Raw genomic sequence first — 25,572 nt, 5'->3', positions numbered from 1 at the left:
CACACACACACACACACACACACACACACACACACACACACACACACACACACACACGCACGCACACGGCTCTCCTCCCTCCCTCCAATGGCTGCTACCAGTCCTCCTGCTCACGCTCTACTGGTGCTGTTTGATCTCAATGGGACGCTCGTCCACCGCACGTCCAAGACCTCGCGGGAGGTAGGCGAGCGGTACAGTCCGGCTGGCAAGGACTCGGGCAAGCGGCATGTGTATGTCCGCCCAGGTGGGGCTGATGTTCTTGCTGCTCTGGCTGCTCATCCGCGGGTTGCTGTGGGCATCTACACCTCTACCTTTCTTCGGAATGCTGCTCGGATGACTCTGGCCGTCGCAAGATCTGCCCAACTTGCTCCTGGTGCGCGCCTGTCGGAGATCGAGGCTACTGCTCCCGACTGGATCGCTGCTCCAAGGGCAGACTCCCGCCCGCTACTCCTTCATCCGCTCACTGCTGCGTCTGCTATCAATGAGCTCGGTAGCGCGAGTGGTACCGCTGCCGATGCTGCAGACGCCGCAGATGCTGCCGATCGCTGCGAGGACGGGCCGAAGCCTGGCGAGCTGTACATCGACTACGTCCTCCACCGCGATCATAACAAGCCCGACCCGACGGGTGCCAAGTCGCATGACACCATCCGGGACCTGGGCGCAGTGTGGGGCGAAGAGGACGGGCCGGGCGCAGCTGGTTTTGGCCCGCACAACACCATTGTTGTCGACAACGAGTTCCGCAAAGTCCGTGAAGTCCCGCACAATGCGCTCGTTGTCCCCACCTTTGACGCTCAAAGCATGACCGGTGACAGTGTTGAGGGATATGCCGTCATAGACGCCGTCTACCGCTACATTCTTGATGTTTTGCTGCCGGCCTTTGATGCCGACGCCAGCCAAGCCGACGACGCCGACGTCAGCCAGGCCGACGCCCCGCCACCCGACGTCCGCACCGTCCTCGCCACCGCACCCTTTGCTGCTACCGCAGACACAATCTCGCTCCCGCCGCTTCCGCCAACGCCAGTCCGGACCCGCAAGCCACGCACCCCCAAGAGCCAGCGGCAGAAGGGAAAGGGAAAAGGAAAGGGGAAGGGCAGGCCGTCGCCATCGCCATCGCCATCGCCATCGCCATCGCCATCGCACAACTCCCACAACTCGCCTTTGCAGCACTCTTCGAGCCCTGACAAGCGCCGCAACCGTCGCAAATGTGCCAGCCCGGGCCAAAAGCCCAGGCCAAGCCCGTAGTGCTTCTCCCCATGGTGTTCACTTGCTCGCCAGCCGCTCCTTGCGGGCCCGACGGTACTCGTCGAGCTCGCGTGCCTTGCGAATTGCGCGATCGCCCGAGACTGCTACTGACCCGCGACGGTTCTTGGACCGAGCTGCGGCGCGCCGCCCGGGGACCGCCGCCTCGGTGCTCGCCATGGCGTCGCGGACCTTGCGCCGGCGGGCCTTGCGCGCCGCGCGCTTCTGGGCCTCGGCCGCCGCCGCTGCGTTGTCGGCCGCCGCAGACTTGAGCGAGACGATAAAGACTCGCGCAGCGTCAAGAAACTCGGGCAGCTCCATTTTGCTCGGATCCTCGCCAAAGAACTTGGCAGTTTCCTCCCACTGTGCCTCGAGTGCTGCGACGCCAGTATCAAGGTCGGCGAGCGCGGTGCTGACCGCCTCGAGAAACGGCGCAAAGCGAAGTGCAAAGGTCGAGTCTTCGCCGCGGACCTTGGCCTCGGCCGCCACCTGCTGCGTTGCGGCCTTGAGGTTGCCGAGTCCGGAGCGGATGTGGCCGAGCGTCATGCCGGCTGCAGCAGCAAGCGCAGTGCCGACGGTGTCGTCGAGTGCGCTCAGCGCGCTTGGCTCGGACGCTTCCAGCGCAGCAACGAGAAAGTGGACGACCGAACGCGACGAGTCGGTCGTGGCCTTGGTCGAGCTCAGCTTGGCGCAGATGGAGAACCGGAAGCCTTGTGCTCGCCCGCGAGCCGTGCCCTCGTTCAGCACATTGCCAAAGACGAGGACCCGCTGCAGGACGCTCCGCAGTTCAGCCGAGTCGCGGAGCGCTGCCAGCGCTCCAGAGAGCTTGCTCATCCCCGCACTCACCGCCGCCTCGCCCTCGGGGTACGAGAGCATAAACGCGTGGGCCGAGACCGCCTCGCGGGCGCGTGGAATGCTCGCAAGAGCTACCGCCAGCGCATCGCCGGGCGTGAGCAGCTCGTGGTCGCCAGCGTAGCCACGCAGGATCGGCAGCTCCTCCTCGGTCGGAAGTAGTGTCTTGAGCAACGTTTCAGTGACTTGTGGCGTGAGGACAGCGACGTCGAGCTCAGCCACGGCTGCAACGAGCTCGTCGGCCGAGTGGGGCATCTTGGCCATACAGATCTCGACGTTGGTCGCACGCTGAGACTGCAGCAGCGACGGCCGCTTGGATGCGGCGGGGGCAGTGGCACTGTCCGCGACGGCTGCGGCTTTGCCTGACGCGGCGTTTGCGTCGCGTGCAAACGCGACTTCGAGTTCGGTCACATCAATGCCGAGCGCGTCCGTCTCGGCCGACCCGAGCTGCGCAAAGACGGTGCCAGCCGCTGTCCGCGGGTTGAGCTTGCGCCAGTAGAGCGACTTGAGAACGTGCTTGGAGTTGCGGACCGAGGCTCTGCCGGGTGGCGGCGGTGGCGGGGGGACGCCGCAGCCAGCCGATGGCGGTCCGGGGCCCGGTGGTGGCGGCGGCGGCGGAATGCCGGAGCCAGTCGGCGGTGGCGGTGGAGGTGGTGGCGGTGGCGGCGGCGCGCCACTCGGTGGAGCCGCTGTCGGCACAGGCGCAGCAGGTGGCGGCGCGGCGTCTGTCGCTTGCTCACCAGTTTTCGCCTCCGATGGCAGTGGTGGCGTGGGCGAGGGCGGCGAGACGGCCAGTGGGGGCGGCACCCGCGGCGTCAGATTCGGGGGCGGGGCTGCCGGCGCCGCCACAGCGGGGCGGGACGGAGCCGGCGCGGGTGGCTCGAGATCTGAGCCGGCGCAGACCGCGAGGAGGCGGCCGTAGAGGAGACTGATGGCGGATGACGACGGCGCGTCATGGTGGGCGGCGGCAAGGGCTCGGAGGAGGGCGGCAAGGTGGTCGCGGGCGGCGTGGCTCTCCGAGTAGACAGCGCAAATGTGCTTGGCGAGGGCGAGCGGGTCGGCCAGATCGACGCCGCGGATGGCGGCGGCGGCGGCGTCGGCATCGGCCGAGGCACGAAAGCGGGCGATCTGGGCGGAGAGAAGGGCCGGGTCGATGGAGAGCGCAGCAGCGGCGGCGGGCGAGCGGGCGTCGAGAGCAGCTTCCATGGCCGCAATGACGCTATCAAAGTCGAGGTCGAGGAAGACGGCACGATAGGCAGTGCGTGGCGCGAGATCGGGAATGCCATCGAGGAGGGTGTTGATGAGAGTGAGCGCCATGACCTGGACCAGGTAGTGCGAGCGGAGCGAGTCGAGTGGGGCGTCTGGATCCGGGTGCAGCGTCTGCGTCAGTCGCATGGCTGCCGAGTCATGGAGCTGCGACTCAAAGTAGGCGAGCGCCGATCGTGCGGCGGCGTGCCCGGCCGGTCCGGCGTCGGCCACCCAGCACATGAGCTGCAGGATTTTGCCCTGCAAGTCAAGGTCGGGAGAGACAAAAGCAGACATGACCTCCCAGAGGCCGGTGCCCTCGGGCCCAATGATAGCGGTGAGCGCGGCCTCGTCAGGATCGACGTCGATGAGCGCCAGCAGAGCTTCGACGACCACAACCTCCGAGTCTTCCACCTCGTACAGTCGATAGAGCTCGTCTTCAGGAAGCGTGAGCGCGGCTTTGGCCCGCCGCAGCGAGCGAGCACTGGTGCTCATGTCGCGGAGGAGGTCGAGAAGGAGCGCGGTGCCGCATAGATCGATAAAGGCGGCGATGGCCGGGCGTGCTTCGGCCAGCGGCAGGTCGCGGAGCTCGAGGATCCAGTCCAGCAGTCGGCCGAGGGACGCCGCGTCTGGCGCCGAGCGCAGCTGCGCAAGCAGGTACGGCAGCTGATCGTCGAGTGCATGCTTGCCGGCGACCCGATGGGTGTCGTCGACCTCGAGCGTGATCTGCGGCAGGGCGTCGCCGAGGAGCTCGCCGAGATCCAGCACCTCGATGTCTGACGGCGAGCCGACAAGCGCCATGTCGACCGACGCCGCCCGGCCGGCCAGTGCCAGCGGGCGCGGCGGTGTCACGTCGCAGTCGAGCGCGCTTTCCAAGCCGGGCGCCGCCATCAGCTCGTTCGGCGGAGTGTTCGGCGCTGAGACCGACTTGCGCTCGACCCAAGTCGGTCCATTCAGTGAGTCTGTGGCATCACCCGCATCGGTCGCGCCTGCGCGAGAAGTGGCCGACGTCGGCGGGAGCGTCAGCTTGTCCTTGGCGCCTGCAGTGTAGGCTGAGCCGTCCATGGCATGGATGATAGAGGCCGAGAGCGATGAGAGCGGCTGGGCCCAGCGAAGGTTGATAACGTGTGAGTTGATGGCGGCGCCGTTGAGCTCGTTGAGCGCCTGCAGCGCAATGGGCCGAGTGGGGAAGATGACCTCGGCCAGCGAGTCCCGGACCGTCAGCACGTGCTCGCCGTAGAGCGCGAGGACGTCCGCCAGCTCGCCGCACCACTCCTCAAAGTGCAGCCCATACACTAGCAGTGTCCGGTCCGTTGCCATCCCTCTTCCGGGACAGGGCCGGGTGCGGCCGCAGGGAGAAGGGGGGTGGAGTGGCCGGTGTGTCTGGTCGGAACCGTGTCGCTTGGCAGAGCAGAGGAGAGCTGCTCAGAGACCATCTTCTCGGGCCATCGGTGGTATGGCCCGGCTCGAGCTCTGATAAATCCCTGCTCACTTTCTCTGGCCATATGCACTTAAGCGCGCCCCCCTCACCTTTCCGCCCCCCCCCCCCCCCCGTCCTATCGTACCTGCACCTATCATCTCATCCGCTCTCGAGACCGGTCTCACATCTGATCCGACTATCTATGCACTAGCTGTTGCGCTGGCAGAGTGCATCTTCTGAGATCGTGGCATGGGGAGTCACGGGGTGGAGATACGACACCAGATGGGCCACTTGATCCCATCATCAATCGACATGAGCATGTGTGCGAGGGTGTGGGTGCGTGGTGTGTGTGGGTTTGTTCTTGCTGGCTTGTTGGGTGTGTGTAACTCTGTTTGGGCTTTAAAAAAGTGATCTGTGATTTGTCCCTGTTTTTCATCCTTGCTGTGCAAGAACCAAGCCATAGCATCACAGTATTCCTCATCTGCAACAACCAAGCAGCCGCATCTCTTTACTCTCCCGCCCCTCCCCGTCGATCGATACCTCCCCCCCTCTCCCCCTCCCCCTCCCCCTCATGAACCACTCTCTGTACCGGACTCGAGCGAACGTTCTGTCGTTCGACAAATAGTCGAACGTTCGCCCGATTCGACGACTTTTGCCTCTAAAGCGACAACAAGGCCAAGCCGAGCCACTCTGACGCTAACACGCACACGTACGCACACACGTACACTCAACACCAATATCACAAATGGCCGACAACGGGTAGGCACCCCTCCATCCCTCCCTCCCTCCCTCCCTCCCTTTATTCCTCCCTTCATTCCTCCCTCCCCCCTCCCCTCCCCACTCCCTCTCTCTCACACACATTCTTCGTCCATCCCACCTCGTTCTCCACCTCGGCAACACAGTGGCAAGGGCGGGAAGAAGAAGAAGGGCGGCGCCAAGGGCAAGGCAGTGAAGCCGCTGGCGGAGACTCCGGCATACGTGGACAAGCGGATTGAGCTGTTTGAGGCAGCCAAGGCACGGCAGGACGAGTGGCGGGCTGGCCTGCCCGACGTGGAGATCGAGGTCAAGATGCCCGACGGTGCCGTCTTTAGCAAGTTCCCTGTTCTCTGCCACAAGACCACGCCGATGGAGATTGTCAAGGCCATCTCATCGAGCCTGGCCAAGCAAGTGGTGGTGGCGTCGGCCGACGGTGCGCCGTGGGACCTGCACCGCCCGCTGGAGGGCCCGGTCGAGTGCCTCAAGTTCCACAAGTTTGACTCGGAGGAGGGCAAGCACGCGTTCTGGCACTCGTCGGCGCACGTGCTCGGGCAGGCGCTTGAGATGATCTTTGGCGGCGCGCTGGGCATCGGACCTGCGCTTGAGCAGGGCTTTTACTATGACATGGCGCTCGGAGCCGACGGCGACGTCGGAGCCGAGGCCGAGGCCGACGGCGCATCCAGCAGCGAGCCGGAGCTCAAGGTGGCAGCCAAGACTGTGGCCGACGCCGACTTTCCGGTCATCGAGGCCAAGGTCAAGGCCATCACCAAGGCGAACCAGCCGTTTGAGCGTGTGCGGATGGAGAAGGACGAGGCCGTGGCCATGTTTGGCTACAACAAGTACAAGCAGGAGATCATCAACCAGGACATTCCGGAGGGTGCCCCCATCACCGTCTACCGCTGCGGTCCGCTTGTCGACCTCTGCCGCGGCCCGCACCTCCCGTCTACCGGTCTCATCAAGGCCTTTGCCCTCACCCTCACCTCGTCGGCGTACTGGAAGGGCAAGGCCGAGAACGACCGTATGTCGCGGGTCTACGGCATCTCCTTCCCCAAGGCCAAACAGCTGAAGGAGCACCTCGCTCTGGTGGAAAAGGCCAAGAAGAACGACCACCGGCGGCTCGGCCTCGACCAGCAGCTGTTCTTCTTTGACCAGCTCTCGCCGGGCTCGTGCTTCTTTGAGCCGTACGGCGCGCGCATGTACAACGCGCTCGTCGACTTTATCAAGGAGCAGTACTGGAAGCGTGGGTACGAGGAGGTCATCACCCCCAACGTGTACAACCACAAGCTGTGGCAGACCTCGGGCCACTGGCAGAACTACGCCGAGAACATGTTCCAGTTTGAGTGCGAGCACGACATCTATGCGCTCAAGCCCATGAACTGCCCAGGCCACTGCCTCGTGTTCAAGCACCGGACCCGCTCGTGGCGCGACCTCCCGCTCCGCCTCGCCGACTTTGGCGTCCTCCACCGCAACGAGCTCTCCGGCGCACTTTCGGGCCTCACCCGCGTCCGCCGGTTCCAGCAGGACGACGCCCACATCTTCTGCATGTCGTCGCAGGTCCAGGACGAGGTCGCTGGCGTTCTCGACATGCTCCGCGAGGTCTACGGCGTCTTTGGCTTCACCTTTGAGCTCCGCCTCTCCACCCGCCCCGAGAAGTTCATGGGCGAGATCGCCGATTGGGACGTGGCCGAGGCCCAGCTCCGCGAGGCGCTCGACCGCTTCGGCGAGCCGTGGACCATCAACGAGGGCGACGGCGCGTTCTACGGGCCCAAGATCGACATCACCGTCATGGACGCCCTCCGCCGCAAGCATCAGTGTGCCACCTGCCAGCTTGACTTCCAGCTGCCCAAGAACTTTGACCTCGAGTTTTCGAGCGAGAACGGCCATGAGCGCCCGGTCATGATCCACCGCGCCATCCTCGGCTCAGTCGAGCGCATGATCGCCATCCTCACCGAGTCGTATGGCGGCCTTTGGCCGTTCTGGCTCGCCCCTCGTCAGGTCGCCATCGTCCCCATCGCCGCAGAGTACAACGACTATGCCGAGTCCGTCCGTGCCCGCCTCCACGCCGAGCACTTCCACGTCGAGGTCGACACCTCCACCAAGACCCTCAACCAGAAGGTTGCCATTGCCGACGTCGCCCACGTCAACTACATCCTCATCGTCGGCGGCCAGGAGGCCGAGAACGGCACCGTCAACCTCCGCGCCCGTGGCGAGGTCGAAGGCGAGGGCAAGAAGCGCCGCATCAAGCGCCGCGAGGTCTCCGTCGACGACCTCATCACCGAGCTCGTTGCCCTTCGCGCCGCCCGCTCCGACGATCTTGCTGCCCTTCGCGAGTAAGCACGGTTTTTGGCTAAAGAATCACTTTATCGCGCATTCGCGGTGGAGCTTCATGTGCTTCGCTACATGACGACGGCCAGGCATAGGACAGAGAGGTAGTGACCTTGGAGCTCAGCTCCACAAAGCGATGGCTTGTTCACATTGTCGGCGACAGCGCCGAGGTCGTCGAGCTCATCGTTGAGTCGGACGGCATCTGCTGTAGCGTCGACCCGACAGTCGTCTCGAGTTCGACCGAGATCGAGATCGATGACGGCTGGACGCCCGTGCTTGTCGAAGATGCCGACGAGCCCGAGGAGCTCGAGCTTGAGCTCGAGCCCGAGCCGGTGTTCGAGCTCGAGCTCGAGCCCGAGCCCGAGCTCGAGTTTGTACTGGACGAGGCGAGGCGCGGGAAGATGAGCGAGGTCGAGCACGACGAGTCCGAGACCATGTGTGGGTTATCCAGCTCGCCGCGTGACGAGACCCGCTCCAGCCGATCATGCTCTATCAGCTCATCGTCGGTCAGCTTGTTGTGCCTACCTGCCGTGCGTTTGACCAGTGGCTTTGCCTTCTTCCTCCCAAGGCCAAGGCTCAGCTTGCGCTTGCCCCTGCCCTTTGACTTGGACTTGCGCTTGCCTTCGCCCTTGCCCACTACAGCCGCATGAACCAAGTACGGCGACGACGTGCTTGCATCCCAATGGTCAGGTCCATGCGCTTGCTTGCGCTTGCCTTTGCCCTTGCTCTCGCCCTTGCTCTCGCCCTTGCCCTTGCCCTTGCTCTTGGCCATCGCAGCCGCAGTCCCAGCCGGCAACAACAACTACCTCGCTGCGGCCGCCTTGTCTACTCCACGCTCCTGCTCGAGCCGCGGGACAGATGTTTGCCCTCTCTAGCGGAAACGCCCTCTGTCTGCCGGTGTGGTTGGTTGCCGCCATTGGAGCAGGTGCGGATGTCACTTCCGCCCTCCCCTCCCGTTTTCACACTCGCAAAAAAAATTCCTCCCTCCCTCCCCCCCTCCCTCCCCCCACCTTCACTTGCACCGTGACAGTGACAGCCAAGGTGACACTGTCGTCTCTCATTCCCGCCGCTCGCTTCGCCAGCGCGCCCCCTCCCCTTCCGCCCTTCCCCCCCCCCCCCCCCCCCCCCTCCCCCCCACCCCCCAACACACCGCCCCCTACACCGCCCAACCATGGTCCGCATCCAGCGACGGCGGGTCCAACAAGAGGACATCATCTCGCGCCATACTCGGAGCCGAGCCAAGACTGAGTACCGCGCCCTCCGCGCCCGCCGCGCCGCCCGCCACAAACGCCGCCCGCACCGCCACCGCTACCCGACTCAGATGGTGGTCCGCGTCCCGTCTGGTCCGCCCGCACCACCTCCTCTCCCGCCGCCAGACTCAAAGTCGGTGCCAGATGCCGGCCGATCGGCGTCGATTGCTCATGCTGCAGCTGATGCACAGAACATCTATGACCGAGCGACGGCTCGCGAGAAGGCCGCTGCCGCCGCGGCCGAGTGGGACGACGGCAACGTCATGGCGCTCGGCGTCGACGACCTGTTCCAGAACGAGATCGCCGGCGAGCTCGAAACAGAGTCGACCGTGCCGTTCATCGTCGGGCGCGAGCAGCTGTATCGCTCAAAGTCACTCGGCCTCTTTACCACTGAGAATGTGGCCCGCCGGTACGCCATCTACCTCGTCGACCATCCAGTCTTTGACTACTTTATCCTCACCGTCATCCTCACCAATTGCATCTTTATCGCGCTCTCGCGTCCGACCGAGCCGGCGGACTCGTCATGGAACAGCTTCCTCCTTTCTTCAGAGATCTACTTCCAGGCCATCTTTGTCGCCGAACTCTTGCTCAAGATCTTTGCCATGGGCTTTGTCCTCCACCGCTCGGCCTACCTCCGCTCGCCGTGGAACGTCCTTGACTTTGTCGTTGTAGTTGCTGGCTCGCTAGTCTTCTTCCAATCGTCGGTCAACGTCTCGTCCATCCGCACCATCCGCATCCTGCGCCCGCTCCGCACCATCTCTTCGATCTCGGGCATGCGGGTCCTTGTCAACTCGCTTCTCTTCTCGCTACCCTCGCTCCTTGACGTCGCCATCCTCTATCTCTTTCTCTTCATCATCTACGGCATTCTTGGCGTCCAGCTCCTTGTCGGCAAGTTCCACCAGCGCTGCTACTTCCAGGCGCCTGACGGTAGCCTTGTTCTTGACATCAACCGCGACCGGCTGTGCGGCGTGCCTGACGCGAATGGGTACATGTGTGCGCCGGGCCAGGTGTGTCTGGCGGCGGCTGCAAACCCTAACTTTGGCTTTACCTCGTTTGACCACATCCCGCATGCTTTTCTCGTCCTCTTCAACGCTATCTCGTTTGACGGCTGGTCCTCAGTCATGTACCGCGCCCAGGACGTGTACTCGCCTTGGATCTGGATCTACTTTGTTACCTACACCGCCATCGCCACCTTCATCATCCTCAACCTCGTCCTCGCCATCCTCACCGCCGCCTTTTCCCTCTTCTCCGAGGCCGAGCGCGAGGATGCCGCTGTTGCCGCCGCAGAGGCCGAGACCGCCCAGGCCGAGGCCCTTGGCAAGTCTGTCTCTGTCCGCACCACCACTCGCTCGCGCGCCAAGTCGGTATCCGCTGCTGTTGGTGTTCCGCCGCCCACGCCCACCATCCACGTCAACCCACCGCTCGCAACCTCGAACCCGGCATTCGACCCGACTGCCGTCCACCCGGCACCCGCGAGCTCCGCGAGTTTCAGGAATCAATCTCGTCAACCTCGTCCTCGTCCTCCTCGTCCTCCTCGTCCTCCTCGTCCTCGTCTTCTCGTCCTCGTCTTCTCTTCCTTCCCCGACTGCATCGACATCATCGCTCGCCTCGTCTTCATCTCTGCCCGACCAGAAGGCTGACCCAGCACGCGAACTGTTCTCCTACACCTACGAGTACTCGACTGGCTCGAACCCGTCTGACAGTGAGCCAAAGGATAACCAGGGCTCTGAGCCGTCTGCGCCTCGGCCAGCAGCGAGCCCCATTCTCTCGGCCACTTCGCGGCTAATCCAGTTGCATCCGGCTCGCCACTCGGTCGGAACCGTGGCCGACTCGGAATACTCGTCGTCGTCCAGACTCTCGGCATCGTCGTCGATGGTCTCGACGGTAGCATCGACGCCACCCGCCTCTCCACGCCCGCCGCCTCTCACCGTGCCCATCACTTTCCCCCCTGCACCATCTCCGGACATCATCCCGATCCCAACACCTTCTCCGGCGCCAGCATCGTCGCCGGCCCATCACCACGACGACGCATCTGCGCCGCTTGTGGCTCCGCGACGCTCCCCGCCCAACGCTTACGTGCCTGCCGTCCATGCACTCACCCACCATCCGCAGTTTGAGCGGGCCATGGCAGTCCCGATTGTACTCAATGCCATCCTCCTTGCTACCGAGCACTACCAGCAGCCGCGACTGCTAGAGCACGCCCAGTTTTACGGCAATATTATGTTTACTGTCTGGTTTGCCATCGAGCTTGTCGGGCGGCTCGCTGGCTCGACGCTCAGGGCTTTTGTCTCGGACAGCTACAACGTGTTTGACGTCGCCGTCGTCATGGTCTCGCTCATCGAGTTTGGCGTCCCTCTCCCGTTCTCGGTCACAGTCCTCCGCTGCTTCCGTCTTCTTCGCGTCTTTCGCCTCGTTCGAGTCTGGGGCTCACTGGCAAGGGTCCTTAAGACTGTCACGGCCTCGCTCTCCTCAGTCGCCTACCTCTCGTGCCTCCTTGTCATCGTCATCTTTATGTATGCCACGCTTGGCATGCAGCTGTACGGCTCCAAGCTCGACTTTCCGTCCGGCACCCCGCGATCCAACTACGACACGACCTTTTGGGCTTTTGTCACCACTTTTCAGGTCATCACCGGCGACTCATGGACCGACGTGCTCTTCACCAGCATGCGCGTCCGCCCGTGGCTCTCGGTCCTTTACTATGGCTCACTCATCGTGCTCGGCAACTATGTCCTTCTCAACCTCTTCATCGTCATCCTCCTCGACCGTTTCTCGCAAGAGGTCGAGGCCGAGGCCGAGGCCGAGGCCGCTGTCCTCAAGAAGCAGGGCGCCGCCCACTCGTCGCTCCACCAGCGCGTCCGTCACTGGAAAGAAATCGAGGAGCGCAAGTGGCGCATCATGATTGGCCACTCGCTCCGCCTGTTCTCTCCGGTCTCGCCCACCCGCCAGGCCTGCTGCCGGCTCGTCAACCACCCGTTCTTCGAGCCGACCATTATGGCGCTCATCCTCCTCAACTGCATTTTTCTTGCCCTTGACGGCCCATCTGTCGACCGCACCTCGTCGCTCGGCGTCACCATTTACTGGGCCAATCTCGTCTTTCTTGTCGCCTTTACCTTTGAGGCCATTGCCAAGATCGTCACTGTTGGCTTCATCTGGCCGTCGGACATTGCGTACATGCGCTCGGCGTGGAACGCCGTCGACCTTTTTGTCGTCGTCTCCTCGCTCCTAGCCCTTTTTCTCGCCGGCGAGTTCCGCCTCTTCCGCGCCCTCCGCGCCCTCCGCCCGCTCAAGCTCATTGTGCGATCTGAAAAGATCCGAGTTGTCGTCTACTCGCTCTACGCCTCGCTGCCCGCAGTTGCCAACGTTGCCGCCGTCTGCTTTGTCCTCTGGTCCGTCTTTGCCATTGTTGGCGTCCAGATCTTCTCGGGCTCGTTTTACCGGTGCAACGACACGGCAGTCTCTGTCATTTCGCAGTGCGTCGGCTCGTTTGTCGACACATCGGCCGGCTCGTCGGTCTACAACGCATCAATGGGCGCGTTTGTGGCACTCCCGCCGCCAGTAGTAGCGCGGCAATGGACCAACCCACCGTTCTCGTTTGACTCTTTCCCCGAAGCGCTCAAGTCGCTTATGGAAGTCGCCATGCTCGTCGGTTGGATCGACGTGGCACGCGCCGGCGTCGACGCCCGCGGCGTGGGCCTACAGCCAGTCCAGGACGCCAACCTCTGGGCCATCACTTACTTTGTCATCTTCATTGTTGTCGGCTCGTTCTTTGTCATCAATCTCTTCATTGGCGTCCTCATCGACAACTACACCCGCACCCGCCAGACTGCCGAGGGTGTGGTCTTTATGACCGCCGCTCAGCGCGAGTGGTCGCAGACTCGCCGCATTCTCTCCATCACCCAGCCCATCCCGGTGTACATCATCCCACAGTCGCCGCTCCGCGCCGGCGCGTACGTCATTGTCCTCCATCCGTGGTTTGATTTTTTCATCAACTCGGCCATTGTCGCCAACGGCGCCATCATGTGTCTGCAGCACTGGGGCCAGCCTCAAGCACTCACTGACGCGCTCTACCTCCTCAACGTTGCCTTTCTCGTTCTATTCGCCCTTGAGGCCGCGCTCAAAATCATCGCCTACGGCTTTCCGATGTACATGTCTGACGGTTGGGACCGGTTCGACCTCGCGCTAGTTGTTGTCTCCATCGCCGGCTTCTTCCTCGCGCCAGGCCTCGGCTCATCGGTAGTCCGCATTGTCCGCCTCGGCCGCCTCCTCCGGCTGGGCAAGCGCTCGAGGCGACTCAACGCTCTCTTTACCACCCTCCTCTACACGCTGCCAGTGATCTGGAATGTTGGCTCACTCCTCTTTGTCGTCTTTTTCATCTACGCTGTCCTCGGCGTCCAGCTCTTTGGGCGTGTGGTGCAGGGCGGCATGGGCCTCGAGCCGCACGCCAACTTTTCGTCGTTCCCGATGGCCATGCTCACACTCTACCGGCTCGTCACCGCCGACGTGTGGAACGTTGTCATGCGCGGCGCGTCGGTCCAGCCGCCGCACTGCTCGCGGGCGGCCGGCAACTGTGGCTCTGAGCTCGCCCCGCTCTTCTTTATCTCGTTTCTCGTCATCGGCGGCATGGTGCTGCTCAACCTTGCGCTCGCCATCATCCTCGAGAACTTTGACAACTCGGCCTTTGACCTCACGCCCGAGCACAAGGACTCGATCCGCCACTTTCGCGAAGTCTGGTCCAAGTACGACCCCACGGCGTCGAACCGTATCCTGGCATCGGAGTTTGTACGCCTCATGATGGACATTGGCGAGCCGCTCGGCTGGTCGCGCTATCTCTCGCGTCGGTACCAACTGCGTGCCGCGGCTGCGCTCCGCCTCCAGATCCGTGTCAACTCGGGCAAGAAGCGGTTTCTCGGCGTCCGCTTTGGCAACATCTGCCCGTTTCCGCCGTCGGTCGAGTTTAACCACGTCCTCAACTCGCTCGTCCGCTTCCGCATCGCTAGCGAGCGGTTGGCCAAAGCCCCGCACAGCAAGTCGTCGGCTGGCGGTCACGCCGCCACCACCCCGACCTTGCTCCCGCTCAACGACTCGGAGCTGGCGGTCGACGTCGGCGCAGCGCACGCCGCTGCAGACACCGGCGCCGGCGTCGGGCGTCGCGACATGGCGGCGCTGGCGGTCGACACCGGCGTGCGGCACACTTACTCAAAGGCGCATGCCCAGCACCCAGACCAGGTCTCTCGCACCGACGCGCTACTTTCGTCGCGGCGCGGCGTTGCCGAGCTCCACGCGGCGCACCGAACGAGGATCGCCGAGCTCCGGTCGTCAGCCGGGCCTGCAACGCCTCTTTCACCGCTAGGCGACGAGGCGATCTCGCTCGAATCGCTCAACGTCTACGCCGAGGCCCACGTACTGGACCCACGGGCACCACTGCCGCGGGCAGCGCGTGCGAACCGGCGGTCGTCGGTGGTGGCCTCGTTGGCGGCGCTGGTCTCGTCTGCGGCCACGCCGCACGCGCCGGCACCGGTCATTCTGCAGTCCAAGGGCCGCGACGGGCGAAATGCGGCCGGCGGCGCGTTTCTCGCCCTTCCCGTTCTCACCTCGCCGACGGGCGAGTCAGCCGACCAGGCCATGCCCGAGGTCAAGATGTCGATCATGCAGCGGCTGGAGCAGAAGGAGACCGAGGCCGGGCCGGGGACAAGCGGCGACGCCGAGGCCTCTGTCGCGGTTGCCATTGCCGAGGGTGACGACTCGATCGAGCGGGTGCTCGAGGGCGAGCTCGCCAATGTCATGCAGCGCCTCGAAGACAACGACGTGGTGTGGATGATGGAAGAGTACCTGGCAGTGGAGATCATTTCCAACTGGTGGACGCGCTACTCGGAAATTGCCCGCCAGCGCAAGGTCGTCAAGGGCTGGCTCGCCGCCGTCAATCCCGACCTCGACGTCCGCGCGCTCGAGACCCACTACGAGGCTGTCCGCCGTGAAAACGCGCTCTCCTACGAGGCTGTCACCGAGCGCATGGCCGAGCTCCGCCGCCGCATGGAGCGCAACACGGCGCTCCGTCACGCCATCGCCAACAACTTCCCCATGACCTCGTCCGACGACGACGAGCCCTTGCTCGCCGCCGGTGAGTCTGGAGAGCCCGTCGCTGGTATCGGCACCCACTCGGGCTCGACGTCGACTGTATCCTCGCTGTGAAAAGATGCGCAGGCTTACTGCTCAACGGCCGCGGCCTCGATGCCGGCCGCATCAGCAAGCGCCACGCCAGCCTTGATTGCCTCAAGCTCGGCCACGACCGAGGGATGCAGCGCCGGGGCTGGAGTCAGCGCCCACGCCGCCAACCAGGTGCCAAGCAGCGGGTACAGGACGAGCGGGCCGTACGAGCCGGACGCGCCGCGCTTGGCAAAGGTGGCCATGTAGCCGGCGACGGCGATGGCGATGACGCCGTAGTACTCCCACGGCATGCGCGGATCGAGGGCGCGCCAGTGAGCGGGATTAACGTCTGCCAGAAGGTCCCTGCCCGAGGGCCGGAGCGCGGCGTCGACAGCCACTAGTGGTGTCTTGTCGGCGCCGTCCTGGTGGAGGACGACGGTGGCGCCGAGCGGGAACGGTGGCTCGGGCACGTCGCCAACGCCTGCATCCGGCACCGAGGCCTCGGCCATGGCGTTGACATCCGACGACGGCGGAAAGGCGTAAAGTGAACGCGAGCCGTCGTCGAGGCGGAGGACCAGGTAGTTGACCACGAGATCGCGGCGGAGGACTTGGGCCCATAGAGGGCGGTCGACCGGCGGCGCGCCGAGGCTCGGTCCGTTCCACAGCGAGCCCTTGGACACGATCTCGCCGTATTTGTCGACCTCGTCGGGGTTTTTGCTCGCATCGGTAAACACGTTGTGGTGCTCAAGATAGTGCGGTCCGCAGAGGAGCGCAGCAGCAAGTGCCACACCCACCGCCACGTTCCGGGTCCCAGCATCTGGCGGTGGCGGCGGTGTCGTCGGATCCTGCGGGGGCTGCTTTGGTGGTGGCGGGCGGACAAACGACAGCGTCCGGGCCATCCATCGTCCGAGCGACGGAAGTTGAGGAGAGAGTCGAAGCATGGTTACACGTAGATGTGTGTGTGTGTGTGTGTGTGTGTGTGTGTGTGTGTGTATGCGTGTGTCTGTATGTGTGTGTGGGGATGGGGCTGGGACGTGAGCTGAGAGTGATGGGTGAGCACTCTTACCGGTCGTTCGACGCAATCGTTCGCTGCCTTCCATTGTTGCGGTTGTGGTCGGCAACTCGTCTCGGGCGCAGCGGCATGTCGTTTACACCGAGTGCGCCACCGGGGGCACCCCCGCCATACGCACCTATGCCACCGCAAGGGGGGTACCAGCCAGGCGGTCCACAGACGTTCACATCCCCACCTCCACCCATGTACATGTCCTCGGGCCCGCAGTACGGAGGCCCTACAGCACACAAGGGCCGCTACCGCCGCACCAACCAGTACGTTCCCCACCTCACGCTGCCCACGCGCCGCCATGCTTGGAACAGTCTTTTTATTGTCACCCATTGATTATCCCCCTTCTCGCTGGCCTTTTGTTGCGAAACGCACCAACCCCCGCGAGCACCTGCGCCCCTCCCTCCCTCCCCTCCGTCCCCTCCCTCCCTTCCATGCCCCCCCCCCCCCCCTTCCCCCCCTTCCCCTCCTCCCCTCCTCCCTTCCCCCTTCCCCTCCTCCCTCCCTTCACCATGGCGGCGGCAGGCGGGGGGCGTGGTTGTGTCAAGGGGGGGGGGTACGGTTACTAGCGCCATTCTGTGGTGGAAGCACTCACATCGCGCGTGTGTGTGTGCTGCGGGCTGGTCGGGCGTGGGCGGTGCGATCTGGTCGGGCGTGTGTGTACAGAGGCTCGTGCAGGGTTGCGGGATGCCATTGCACCAGCTTTAACCGCCAGGGTCGGACACGGGTGTATCGATCGACTCGATGTGGGAACTGTAGCCACAAGGCGCATCGGCATCGGCAGGTATGGACCTCGGACGACACGTACTGGGACGACGGGTGCTGCTCTGGTTGCTACTGCTATGTCAGTTCCGACAACGGTGGCAGCAACAACAACAACAATGGCGACGGCGACGGATGCTGCAATGGATGTTGTGACGACTGCGCGCTCTGCGCAGACAACTCGGACTGTTGCCTCTGCCTTGCGCTCAACTGCCAGACTCCCGATGACTGCTCCGGTTGCTGTGACCTGGACATCATCTGCAAGCCGTGCACCGCCCCGTGCTCGGCTGCCGATGACTCGGGCTGCTGCTCGTCGTGCTGCGACTCATTGCTCCGCATCCCGGCAGACATGTGTGACTTTCTCGGTCAGCTCTTCGGCTCGTGCGGCGACGTCTGCTCTTCTTGCTGCGACGGCCTCGGCCAGGTTGACTGTGACTGTCTCTCCGGCTGCGGCGACTGTGGCGATTGCGACTGCGGTGATTGTGACTGCAACTGCTGACCGTCGCCCCCCTCCCCCCGCGCCTACGAAACATTGAACACAGACTGAACACAGATTGTCATCACCACCTCCGACTTGCCACTGCTCTCTCCGTTGCACTCGGATCAAGGCCCGACATGGCTACGTTTGCACGCATCGACAACATCATCTACCTTGAGCCGATGGCGGGCGCCCGTGCCAATCGAGCTAGCTTCCCGTTTGCGCCATCCCACACCTTGCGCGTACATCTTCCTGCCGGCTCTAGCGACGCCGGGCCTGCCGGCCAGGTTGATCTTGCCGGTGATCACCCAATGACAGGAAAAGGGCGTGATCAGTGGCGCGATCAACCGGCAGCAGGAAAAAGCCGCCACGCCCCCCGCCGGCGCACCGTTGTCCGCACCTCGGTTGCCGGCACGCCCGGCATTCGACAGCAAGTGGGCCAGTGTCTGGTTGGGTTTATCCGACTCTCACTGCTTGATGCGCCAGGCACAGCAGCTGCGGTCCATGGCCTTGTGGCCGCCCGCCGGCGCGGGCGCGACGAGCTCGACGCGCTCTTCTTCGACGGCCGGTCGCCGGCGTCGGGCGCGGGGTCGCCGGCGAGCGTCCTCCACCTTGCGATTCTCGCCTTGCCAAGCCGTGTCGCGGGAGACTGGCCGTGTGTCTACCCACAGGCGATTGTGCGGGTGACGGCAAGCGCGATGCGTACGCTCTCGGGCGCATGCGTCACTTTCATCACGGCGAAGACCCGAGACGCTCTGGCGCGTGCAGGCCGCGCCGCCGCCGCCGCTGTCCTTGCCCACCACCTCGGCGCCGCGCCACTAGCGGTAGTTCCCGGCGGCCTCAGCGCCTTGCAGCTAGCGGTGGTAAGCGAGGCCGGGCCGAGGGTTGTCCGCCTCCGTGCCCGCCTCCCTCCACCACAGCATAGCCTCCAGCTCGCAGCGTGGACGACAAACGCGGAGCCACAAGACGACGACAACGCCATTGGCGGCCCTGTTCCGTTCGAGTTTGAGCCCGATGCCCCGAGCCCGGCCGAGCTGAGTCTCGACACCCACACCCTGCCCTCGCCACCGCTGCTCCTTCTCCCGCCGCCGCCGCCGCCGCCGTCATCACCACCGACTGCAGCAGTCTTCCCGACTGTCCGTCTCCAGCCGATGCGGACTGTCGGCCTCCGGCGCAAGGCAGCGCGGCTCCTCACTGCCACGCTCGCGAGGTCTGGCTCTGCGTCACCAACGGCGCCAGCCAAGCGACGGCGGACGCCGGATTCTGGCTCGACGCCGCCGCGCAAGCGGCGCCAGCCATCATCGCCGCCGGTATCGCCTCCCTCGCCGGTCATCACTGTCACCCGCAAGGCCGACGGCCGCTTGTTTGTTTCCGGGTAGCAAATCAAAGGCAAGTAGGGTCAATGTTGGCCAGGTGCCGAGAGAGGAGAAGGGTGAACCTATGGGCCATGGTGATGATGTCATGTGGGACTTCGGTGGCAGTGCCGGAAATCGAGACCACGACCTTGGTTCCAACCGACGCAAGCGACTCGAGCTGAGCCAACGATTTGTCCAAGTTGGCCTGGTAGAGCTCGACAAGCTCGACAAGGTCGACTGACTCGGGATCAAAGATGCCGCCAGCAAGACCCTCGAGCGAGCTGCCGCCGGCGACGGACGAGGCCGACGAGTTATCGAGCTCCGACAATGAGAGATCAGCTCGCTGCGAGCCAGGCGGAGCGAGCAGAGGGCCCGATTGAGAGGCCTGCTTGGCCGGCGCAGTAAACTTGTCATACGACGGAAGCCGACCGAGTGACGCGAGTTTGCGTTCCCAATGGTCACGGGTTGCCGCCGATGTCCGCGCCGAGCGCTTGGCGAGAGGCGAGCGGACAAAGCCCGCGGCCTCGTGCTTCTCGAACCGCATTCGGAGCTGAGCCTCACGGCCCTTGACTGGTTCTTGCTCGCCGTTGTCGGAGCTCACGGGCGCAGTCTCGGCGGGCAGCGGCTCCGAACCGGGATACAGCGAGCCAAAGTGCTTGGCCGGCGAGGTGATGGCGGAGACGACTCGCCGCTCACGGGCTCGGTCACGCTTGCCTTTCCGGAACCGTGGCGGCGGGCCGGCGCAATACACGCTGTCATCCTCGGGCCGCGACTGCTTGTAAGTAAACGACCTCGAGTGGATAAGGATGGTCGAGACTGGCCGCCTTCCTTCATCGCTGGGCGTCATTGGCGACGGCAACAGCCGCGGCCTCGGCGAGAGCGAGGAAGATGGCGATGGGCTTGGGGCACTGGATACGGGCGGTGCCAGGCTTGACGAGTTCGACGGGGCAGGCAGCGGCGACGGCGGAGGCGGCGGCGGGAGGCCATCGCTGGCCAAGCCCGGTTGAGCGACCGTGGCCGATGGCGGCGGACGCGCATACCGCCGTCCACGCATCAGACCCTTTTTCCACGGCAGAAGCAACGAGACTGCGGTCTCAGAGGCGAATGAAAGCGAGGGTGGGCGCGGCGGCATCAGCGAGAACGGCAACGCGCCCCCCGAAGAGTGCGAAGCGTGCGAGGAGGCGAGCGGTGAGTCACGCGGCGAGGCCTCCGAGGTCGTCGGCTCGTCACCGGCGGCGAGCGAGGTCATTGAAACCGAGCCGGTCGGCTCGGTGAGGAGCTCGGTGAGGTCAGCCGACAATGTCAGGTTGATCGAGTTGACAAAGGCGCGACGGGAGCCCGGGCCCGACGGCGCAAGCTCGACGGACCGCTGGCTGGCGAGCTGCGCTCGCCGGGCCTTGTGGATGTCGCGCAGCGTCGGCGCCCGTTGCCGCGGATGCAGTAGCGCCTGCGAGGCACCGGCGGCGGCGCCGGGGGGCGAAAAGCCCGACGAGGTTGCGGTAAAAAGGGCACGAACAACGTCAAGGTCGACAATCGGCGAGTGGTCGAGCGGCTCAACGTCTGTACCAGGGTCGGACATGGTGTCCAGATCGGCGGCATCCTTGACGACAAACTCGACGAGCCGCGCTTGAGCCCGATCGTGGGCAGTGATGATGCGCTCCAGCGACGACCGCGCCATATGCTGGATGCCGGACGATCCCGAAGAGCCCGAGGAGACGGACTCGAGCGAGAGCATTGAAAGGTGCCACATGAACGACCACGAGTCCATTCGCGAGAACGAACGCATGAGCGACCGCGAGCTCGAGGCCGATGAGCCCGAGCCAAAACGCGACGGCAGCGCCGAGAGGAGCTTGTGCCGCGGCGAGATGGCTCTCGGCAGCGACATCGACGACGGCGACGTGGGCGTGACAGAGAGCATCGGCACCCCGCGGCTCCGTGGTGACGATCCCGTCGACGAGTGGATCGAGTGCGAGGCATCCTGCGACGCTTCCGAGACCACGATGCCGAGCACATGGTTCATAATGTTGGTCAGCGGCGAAATGCTGGGTGCCACCGGGGCCGTCTTGCCGCTCGGCGGCAGCGCTGCAGCCGGCGCATTGCTTGCCGCAAGCGACAGCGTTGTCACCGTCGTTGACGAGCCGGTTGTTGACGAGCCCGAGCTCGTGGTTGACTGGCTCGAGATGGCCGACTCGGAGAGAAAGAGAAAGATGATGTTGCCGACGCATGCCGACGGGTGGAAAGGAGCGGAACCAAGAGCCAGAGCAAGTCGTGCATGCGTTCCGCCGCAGACGCCGGCGCAGGCTGGATGTCCAGCGTGACTGAGACCGGGCTTGCCAGTGACATGACATCGTCTGAGCTCGGCGCTGACGACGACGACGAGACCGAGTCAAGGTCGAGACCCAGGAGTCGGATGTGATGCGAGGGAAACCCGCGCCGCGTGCTGCCGGCTACAGTGCCAGAGTCACTGGATTGTGAGCTTGTGAGCGATGCACTGGTCGCGCTGGTGTCGGCGGCGTCAGCGGCAACTGTCGCTACGCCGTTCACCTTGCTCTCGTCGCCAGACGAGTCAAAGAGCGAGTCGTAGTCGGTGGACGAGGAGTCAGACGACGATGACGATGATGTCAGTACCGACGACATGGTTGGTGTAAGCGACGAGGTTGACGATGTGAGGCCCGACACGAGGTCCGACGACGACAGCGACGACGACGACGACGACGATCCTGCTGCCATCACTTGGGATGATGACGATGAAGATAAAGACGAGGAGAGGTGCAGCCGAGCCGAGACGTCAATACCTCCGGAGTCGAGCTTGTTACATGTCTCGTGGATGGTGTTCGGCTCAGAGATTGGGAACATCAGGTCTGAGCCTGAGTCCGAGTCGGACATTTCACGGACATCGCCCCGGGCCGAGAGCGATCGCGAGTAGGACGGCGATTGTGAGTGGGAATGCGGCGGGGAGCGCGAGACTGACCGCGATGGCGACGGCGCACGGAGCGAAATCATGGGTGCGGCGGCGATGAGCGGGACTTGGTCCACGAGCGGAGGTGTCACCGCTCGCCCGCAGAGGATGAGTGACGACGATGGCGACGACGGCTCAGCAGGACCGGTGTCTGAGCCTTGCCCGGTACCGCAGTACGAGCTGGAGCGGGTCTTGGACATGTCAGTCTGTCGTTCAGAGACCGAGATGGCGTCAGACGACGCAGACTTGGCGAAGAGGTCGCTCGACGGCGCAAGGAGTGAGTTACCGGTGCTCTTGATGGTTGAGGAGAGCGTGGCTTCGCTGTTGCCCCCAGCCGCAAGTATGGCAGCTTCAGCAATGCTCTTGAGGGAGCCCTCCTTGCGTGGGCGCGCCGAGCCCATCGGCGACGACGTATTGGACGCCCGCGCCGAGTTGAACGAGCTGGCGGTGGTGTTGGAGACCAGAGAGGCGACGGTGGCGACAGAGACCGAGCCTGCGATTCCACCCGAGGTGTATGGCGAGGTGAGGCCGTTGGCGTGTGTGGCGTGCGCTGTTTTTGTGCCGCCCGCCGCGCCCTCCGCCTCATGGTTGAGCTCGAGCCGGATCGGTCCAGCGAGTCGGAAACATGCTCGGATCGCGGCGAGACACAGCCATTCTGCGCATGTCCATGACGGCAGGAGCCGTCAACCGCTTGGCTTCTTTCACCACCAGCACCGGCGCCACCAATGTTGCTGTCCAGTTCTACATTCGTTTGTCTGGCGTCGTCTCCGGCTTGCTCACCGCCGCTGCGAAGCTGGCCGGCGCTCCCAACGCCACCTCTTGCGGCGGCTGCCGCATTGTAAACCGAGTCTTGAACTTGGTCGTGGACAGGCGCAACTTGGTTGCGGCGGCTTCCCCTCCAGCCCGAGTGTCGACGTCCGTCGCGGGGTGTAACCTCGCTGCTGAGGCCACCAACGCGCCGGCTCTGTGGCGGCGGCTCGGAGCCTCGTACCTGCTGCCGGCGGTGGTCAGGCGGACGACCCCCGGTCTTACCGACCCAGCCCGTGAGCACCCGGTGCCCATGGCCAATGTCTGTGGGGACGCTGTGAGAGGAGTGTGCTAGTGTGTGCGGGTGGGCGTGTGCGAGTAGACGAGGTGGACGATAAGTTGGTGGTGACACCGGAGGGAAGGGAGGGGGTGAGGGGGAGGGGGGGGGGAGGAGTGGGGCTGTCCACGCTCAGAAAATTGCTCGATATTGGTCGATGGCGCAAAAAAAAGGGAGGGGGGGGGGGGGTGGAGGGGTGCAAAAAATACTTCAAGTCAAAGGGCGGCACCCAACAGGAGACGTGAGGGTGTGAGAGGGATGCGCTTGGGGATGTGTGTCATCGTGAAAGGGGGATTTGTTCAGAGGTCTAGCGGCCAGGCTGGAGAAGGGAGGTAGCATGTGCTTGTGTCAGGATGATGGACCTCCACGCACAACGCTAAAAGCAGGACGAGGACAGCCGAGGAAAAAAGACGACGGGGCAGCTGAGGGCGGGCAGCCTCTACTCGGGGACAACAAGCGGAAGCGAGAGGTCGGTGAAAGCGAGGAGGACGTCCGACATGGAGAGCTGGCCGAGCGGCTTGCCAGCTTCGTCGACGAGCCAGACGCGATGCACCTTTTCAGCGACAAGGAGGTCGATGACGTCGCCCAGCGAGGTCTCGGGCGCAGCCTTGATGAGCGGGCGCGGGGTGTGGGCCTCTGCGCGAGAGGCGAGAAAGTCGAGGACCGGGTCTGCGAGTGAGGCAAAGTTGGACTTGTTGATGCCGCGCAGGTCCGAGAGCGAGAGGTTGCCGACGAGGACGCCTGCGTCGTCGACGATGCCGACCGACGAGCGATCCATGACAACCATCTTGCGGAAGCCGACAAGGGCGCGCTGGTCCGAAGACATGGTGACGGGCGTGCCCTTGTGCGGCAGGAGCGGCGACGCGAGGAGCTCGTCGGGAAGCTCAGCCTTGTGGGCGTGGAGGAAGCGGACAATGTCGGTTTGCGAGACGAGGCCTTCGGCACCGGGAGCGCCGGTCGAGATGAGGACACGATGGACACCTGCGCAGAACGGATACATGACGTCGTTGATGTGCGCTGCTGCAGGATACGTCTTGAACGACCACGCCGAGCTGGCCTCGGACGAGACTGCGCCGAGGATGTCTGAGACAGGCGCGTCCATGCTCTCGAGGTTAGAGAGATCAACACGGAGGTAGGCGTCGCCCTCTGCGATGGCAAAGACGCAAAACGCGACAATGTCCACCAGGTTGATGATTCCGATGCACTCGGTTGAGTCACCGGGCGTCTGCGCATCGCCGGCTGCCCGCACAGGCACTGACGTCACGCCGTACTTGGCCATGAGCGCGAGAACCTGCTCGATCGTGGTGTCGTGCCGAACCTCGATGAGCTTTTCTGGGACGGTCATAACGTCACCGAGCGTCGCATCCAGTGCCGCAATGTGGCTGGAAGACATGTCGGTAGCTTCTGTACTCTGCATGATGTGTTTGAGAGACGGCCAGTGAGGTGAGCAAGGAAAGATGTGATGGTGTAGCAAGAGCTGGCCGTGAAGCCGTCTGGCAGGAAAAGCGGCTGCGGTTTTTAACGCCGCCCAAAGCTGGGATGGCCGGGTCAGTGTGGGACACGGGTCAGTCTGGGACCACTGCCATACATGACGGCAGCTAGCGCCACAATCATTAAGCCGTTTGTCTCACAAATGGACTATGCTGCTGTTTGGGAGTGGTGCGAGGTGCGCACTGCCTCATCGCGGCATGCAGGAGCGAAGGGCGGGTCGGGGGAAGGGTGGCAGCGTTCACGCGGAAAGTCACACAGGTGTGCGGCCTGCTGACCGACTGCTGCGCATGTGTGAGGCGTGCACGTGGGGGCGACTCTCTGGGCAGCGTACGGGATGTAGCACAATGAATGTAGAGAGAGTAGGGAGAGGTTGATGCTTTGTGCTGGGCGGCTGTTTGTGTGGGAGAGGGGGGGGGGGGGGGAGGAACGGGGCGGGGGGAGGAAAAGGAGGAAACGGGAGGGGACCGATGTAAGTCAGCCGACCGGGCATCAATCCTAAATGAATACACACGTGGCTAAAATTTGTTGCACGTAGCTGAAGTTCCACTGGCGCCGTACTTTTCTCACTCCCATATGTCGCCTGCGTTGCCATGACGTGCTCAACTCGCAGACTCGCAGCGACCACTGACGACAACCTCCACACCCGCAAGCAATAGCGGTAGGTCAGCACACTTTACCATGTTCACCTTTGCAACTCGGACTGCTGCACACACCCGTACGTCACCACTAGTCCCCCTCCCCTCCTCCCTCCCCCAGCGACAATTTGAGTCTGGTCATCTCCAGACCACAAAGACCGCGACTCATTTGACGAGCCCGAGCGTGTGTACGGAAGCTCACGCTGAGCATCGGGGGCGCTGTGGACGACGCGCGCCGGCATTGGCGATCCCGTCCCGCCGCAAACAATGACGGATTGCCTCTCCGGCTCGCGTTGTGGTAGCGACGGACTCATATCCCAATCCGCCGGCGGCGCGTCACACGGCCGCAGCCTCGCTGGGCGGGCGTCGGCATCGCCGGCGGCAGTCAAAAGCTCCTTGGACGCAGCGTCCGACTCGATAACGACGTCTCGCCGAGTACCTCATCCCACGACTCGATGTCAAAGTCTGCGCCTTCTCGAGCCAGCTCTGGCGTAAGCACGTCTTCCATTGTAGCAAT

The 25,572-nt window shown here is 64.0% G+C and overlaps 9 protein-coding genes across 9 annotated transcripts in view; 5 read left to right on the top strand and 4 right to left on the bottom strand.

The window, feature by feature from the left end:
* Window positions 1-20: 20 nt before the first annotated feature.
* AMSG_03033 (uncharacterized protein) lies at window positions 21-1,189 on the top strand. The gene is made up of 2 exons (XM_013904917.1): window positions 21-1,020; window positions 1,095-1,189. The coding sequence occupies exons 1-2, from the start codon at window positions 88-90 to the stop codon at window positions 1,179-1,181; spliced, it is 1,020 nt and encodes a 339-aa protein (XP_013760371.1). The 5' UTR covers window positions 21-87; the 3' UTR covers window positions 1,182-1,189.
* Window positions 1,122-4,656, bottom strand: AMSG_03032 (uncharacterized protein; the record flags this gene model as incomplete). The annotated part of the gene is made up of 1 exon (XM_013904916.1): window positions 1,122-4,656. The coding sequence occupies one exon, from the start codon at window positions 4,654-4,656 to the stop codon at window positions 1,261-1,263; it is 3,396 nt and encodes a 1,131-aa protein (XP_013760370.1). The 3' UTR covers window positions 1,122-1,260.
* An 845-nt stretch (window positions 4,657-5,501) lies between these two features.
* Window positions 5,502-7,942, top strand: AMSG_03031 (threonyl-tRNA synthetase; the record flags this gene model as incomplete). The annotated part of the gene is made up of 2 exons (XM_013904915.1): window positions 5,502-5,515; window positions 5,659-7,942. The coding sequence occupies 2 exons, from the start codon at window positions 5,502-5,504 to the stop codon at window positions 7,844-7,846; spliced, it is 2,202 nt and encodes a 733-aa protein (XP_013760369.1). The 3' UTR covers window positions 7,847-7,942.
* On the bottom strand, window positions 7,861-8,688 carry AMSG_03030 (uncharacterized protein). The gene has a single exon (XM_013904914.1). The coding sequence runs from the start codon at window positions 8,607-8,609 to the stop codon at window positions 7,983-7,985; it is 627 nt and encodes a 208-aa protein (XP_013760368.1). The 5' UTR covers window positions 8,610-8,688; the 3' UTR covers window positions 7,861-7,982.
* A 470-nt stretch (window positions 8,689-9,158) lies between these two features.
* Window positions 9,159-15,788, top strand: AMSG_03029 (voltage-gated ion channel superfamily protein; the record flags this gene model as incomplete). The annotated part of the gene is made up of 3 exons (XM_013904913.1): window positions 9,159-9,180; window positions 9,232-10,467; window positions 10,580-15,788. The coding sequence occupies 3 exons, from the start codon at window positions 9,159-9,161 to the stop codon at window positions 15,274-15,276; spliced, it is 5,955 nt and encodes a 1,984-aa protein (XP_013760367.1). The 3' UTR covers window positions 15,277-15,788.
* Window positions 15,267-16,130, bottom strand: AMSG_03028 (uncharacterized protein; the record flags this gene model as incomplete). The annotated part of the gene is made up of 1 exon (XM_013904912.1): window positions 15,267-16,130. The coding sequence occupies one exon, from the start codon at window positions 16,128-16,130 to the stop codon at window positions 15,291-15,293; it is 840 nt and encodes a 279-aa protein (XP_013760366.1). The 3' UTR covers window positions 15,267-15,290.
* A 356-nt stretch (window positions 16,131-16,486) lies between these two features.
* AMSG_03027 (uncharacterized protein) lies at window positions 16,487-18,910 on the top strand (the record flags this gene model as incomplete). Its single annotated transcript, XM_013904911.1, has 4 exons — window positions 16,487-16,557; window positions 17,051-17,121; window positions 17,230-17,511; window positions 18,018-18,910. 4 exons carry the CDS (start codon window positions 16,487-16,489, stop codon window positions 18,908-18,910), a joined length of 1,317 nt encoding a protein of 438 aa, XP_013760365.1.
* Window positions 18,911-18,914: 4 nt separating this feature from the next.
* AMSG_11740 (uncharacterized protein) lies at window positions 18,915-24,322 on the bottom strand (the record flags this gene model as incomplete). The annotated part of the gene is made up of 5 exons (XM_013905035.1): window positions 18,915-19,677; window positions 19,927-21,045; window positions 21,108-22,338; window positions 22,863-22,927; window positions 23,373-24,322. 5 exons carry the CDS (start codon window positions 24,320-24,322, stop codon window positions 18,915-18,917), a joined length of 4,128 nt encoding a protein of 1,375 aa, XP_013760489.1.
* A 774-nt stretch (window positions 24,323-25,096) lies between these two features.
* Window positions 25,097-25,572, top strand: part of AMSG_03024 (Cys/Met metabolism pyridoxal-phosphate-dependent enzyme) — a gene marked incomplete at its 5' end in the record, with an annotated part of 2,071 nt that continues 1,595 nt past the window's right edge. The window contains one exon of the mRNA XM_013904910.1: window positions 25,097-25,135. Coding sequence (XP_013760364.1) covers window positions 25,097-25,135 — 39 coding nt within the window. The remainder of the gene's footprint in view (window positions 25,136-25,572) is intronic.

This window comes from Thecamonas trahens (assembly GCF_000142905.1).
Source record: "Thecamonas trahens ATCC 50062 unplaced genomic scaffold supercont1.11, whole genome shotgun sequence".
NCBI lineage: Eukaryota > Apusomonadida > Apusomonadidae > Thecamonas > Thecamonas trahens.
Note: the sequence above shows the minus strand (reverse complement) of the source record. Positions and strands in the feature narration are given on the sequence as shown.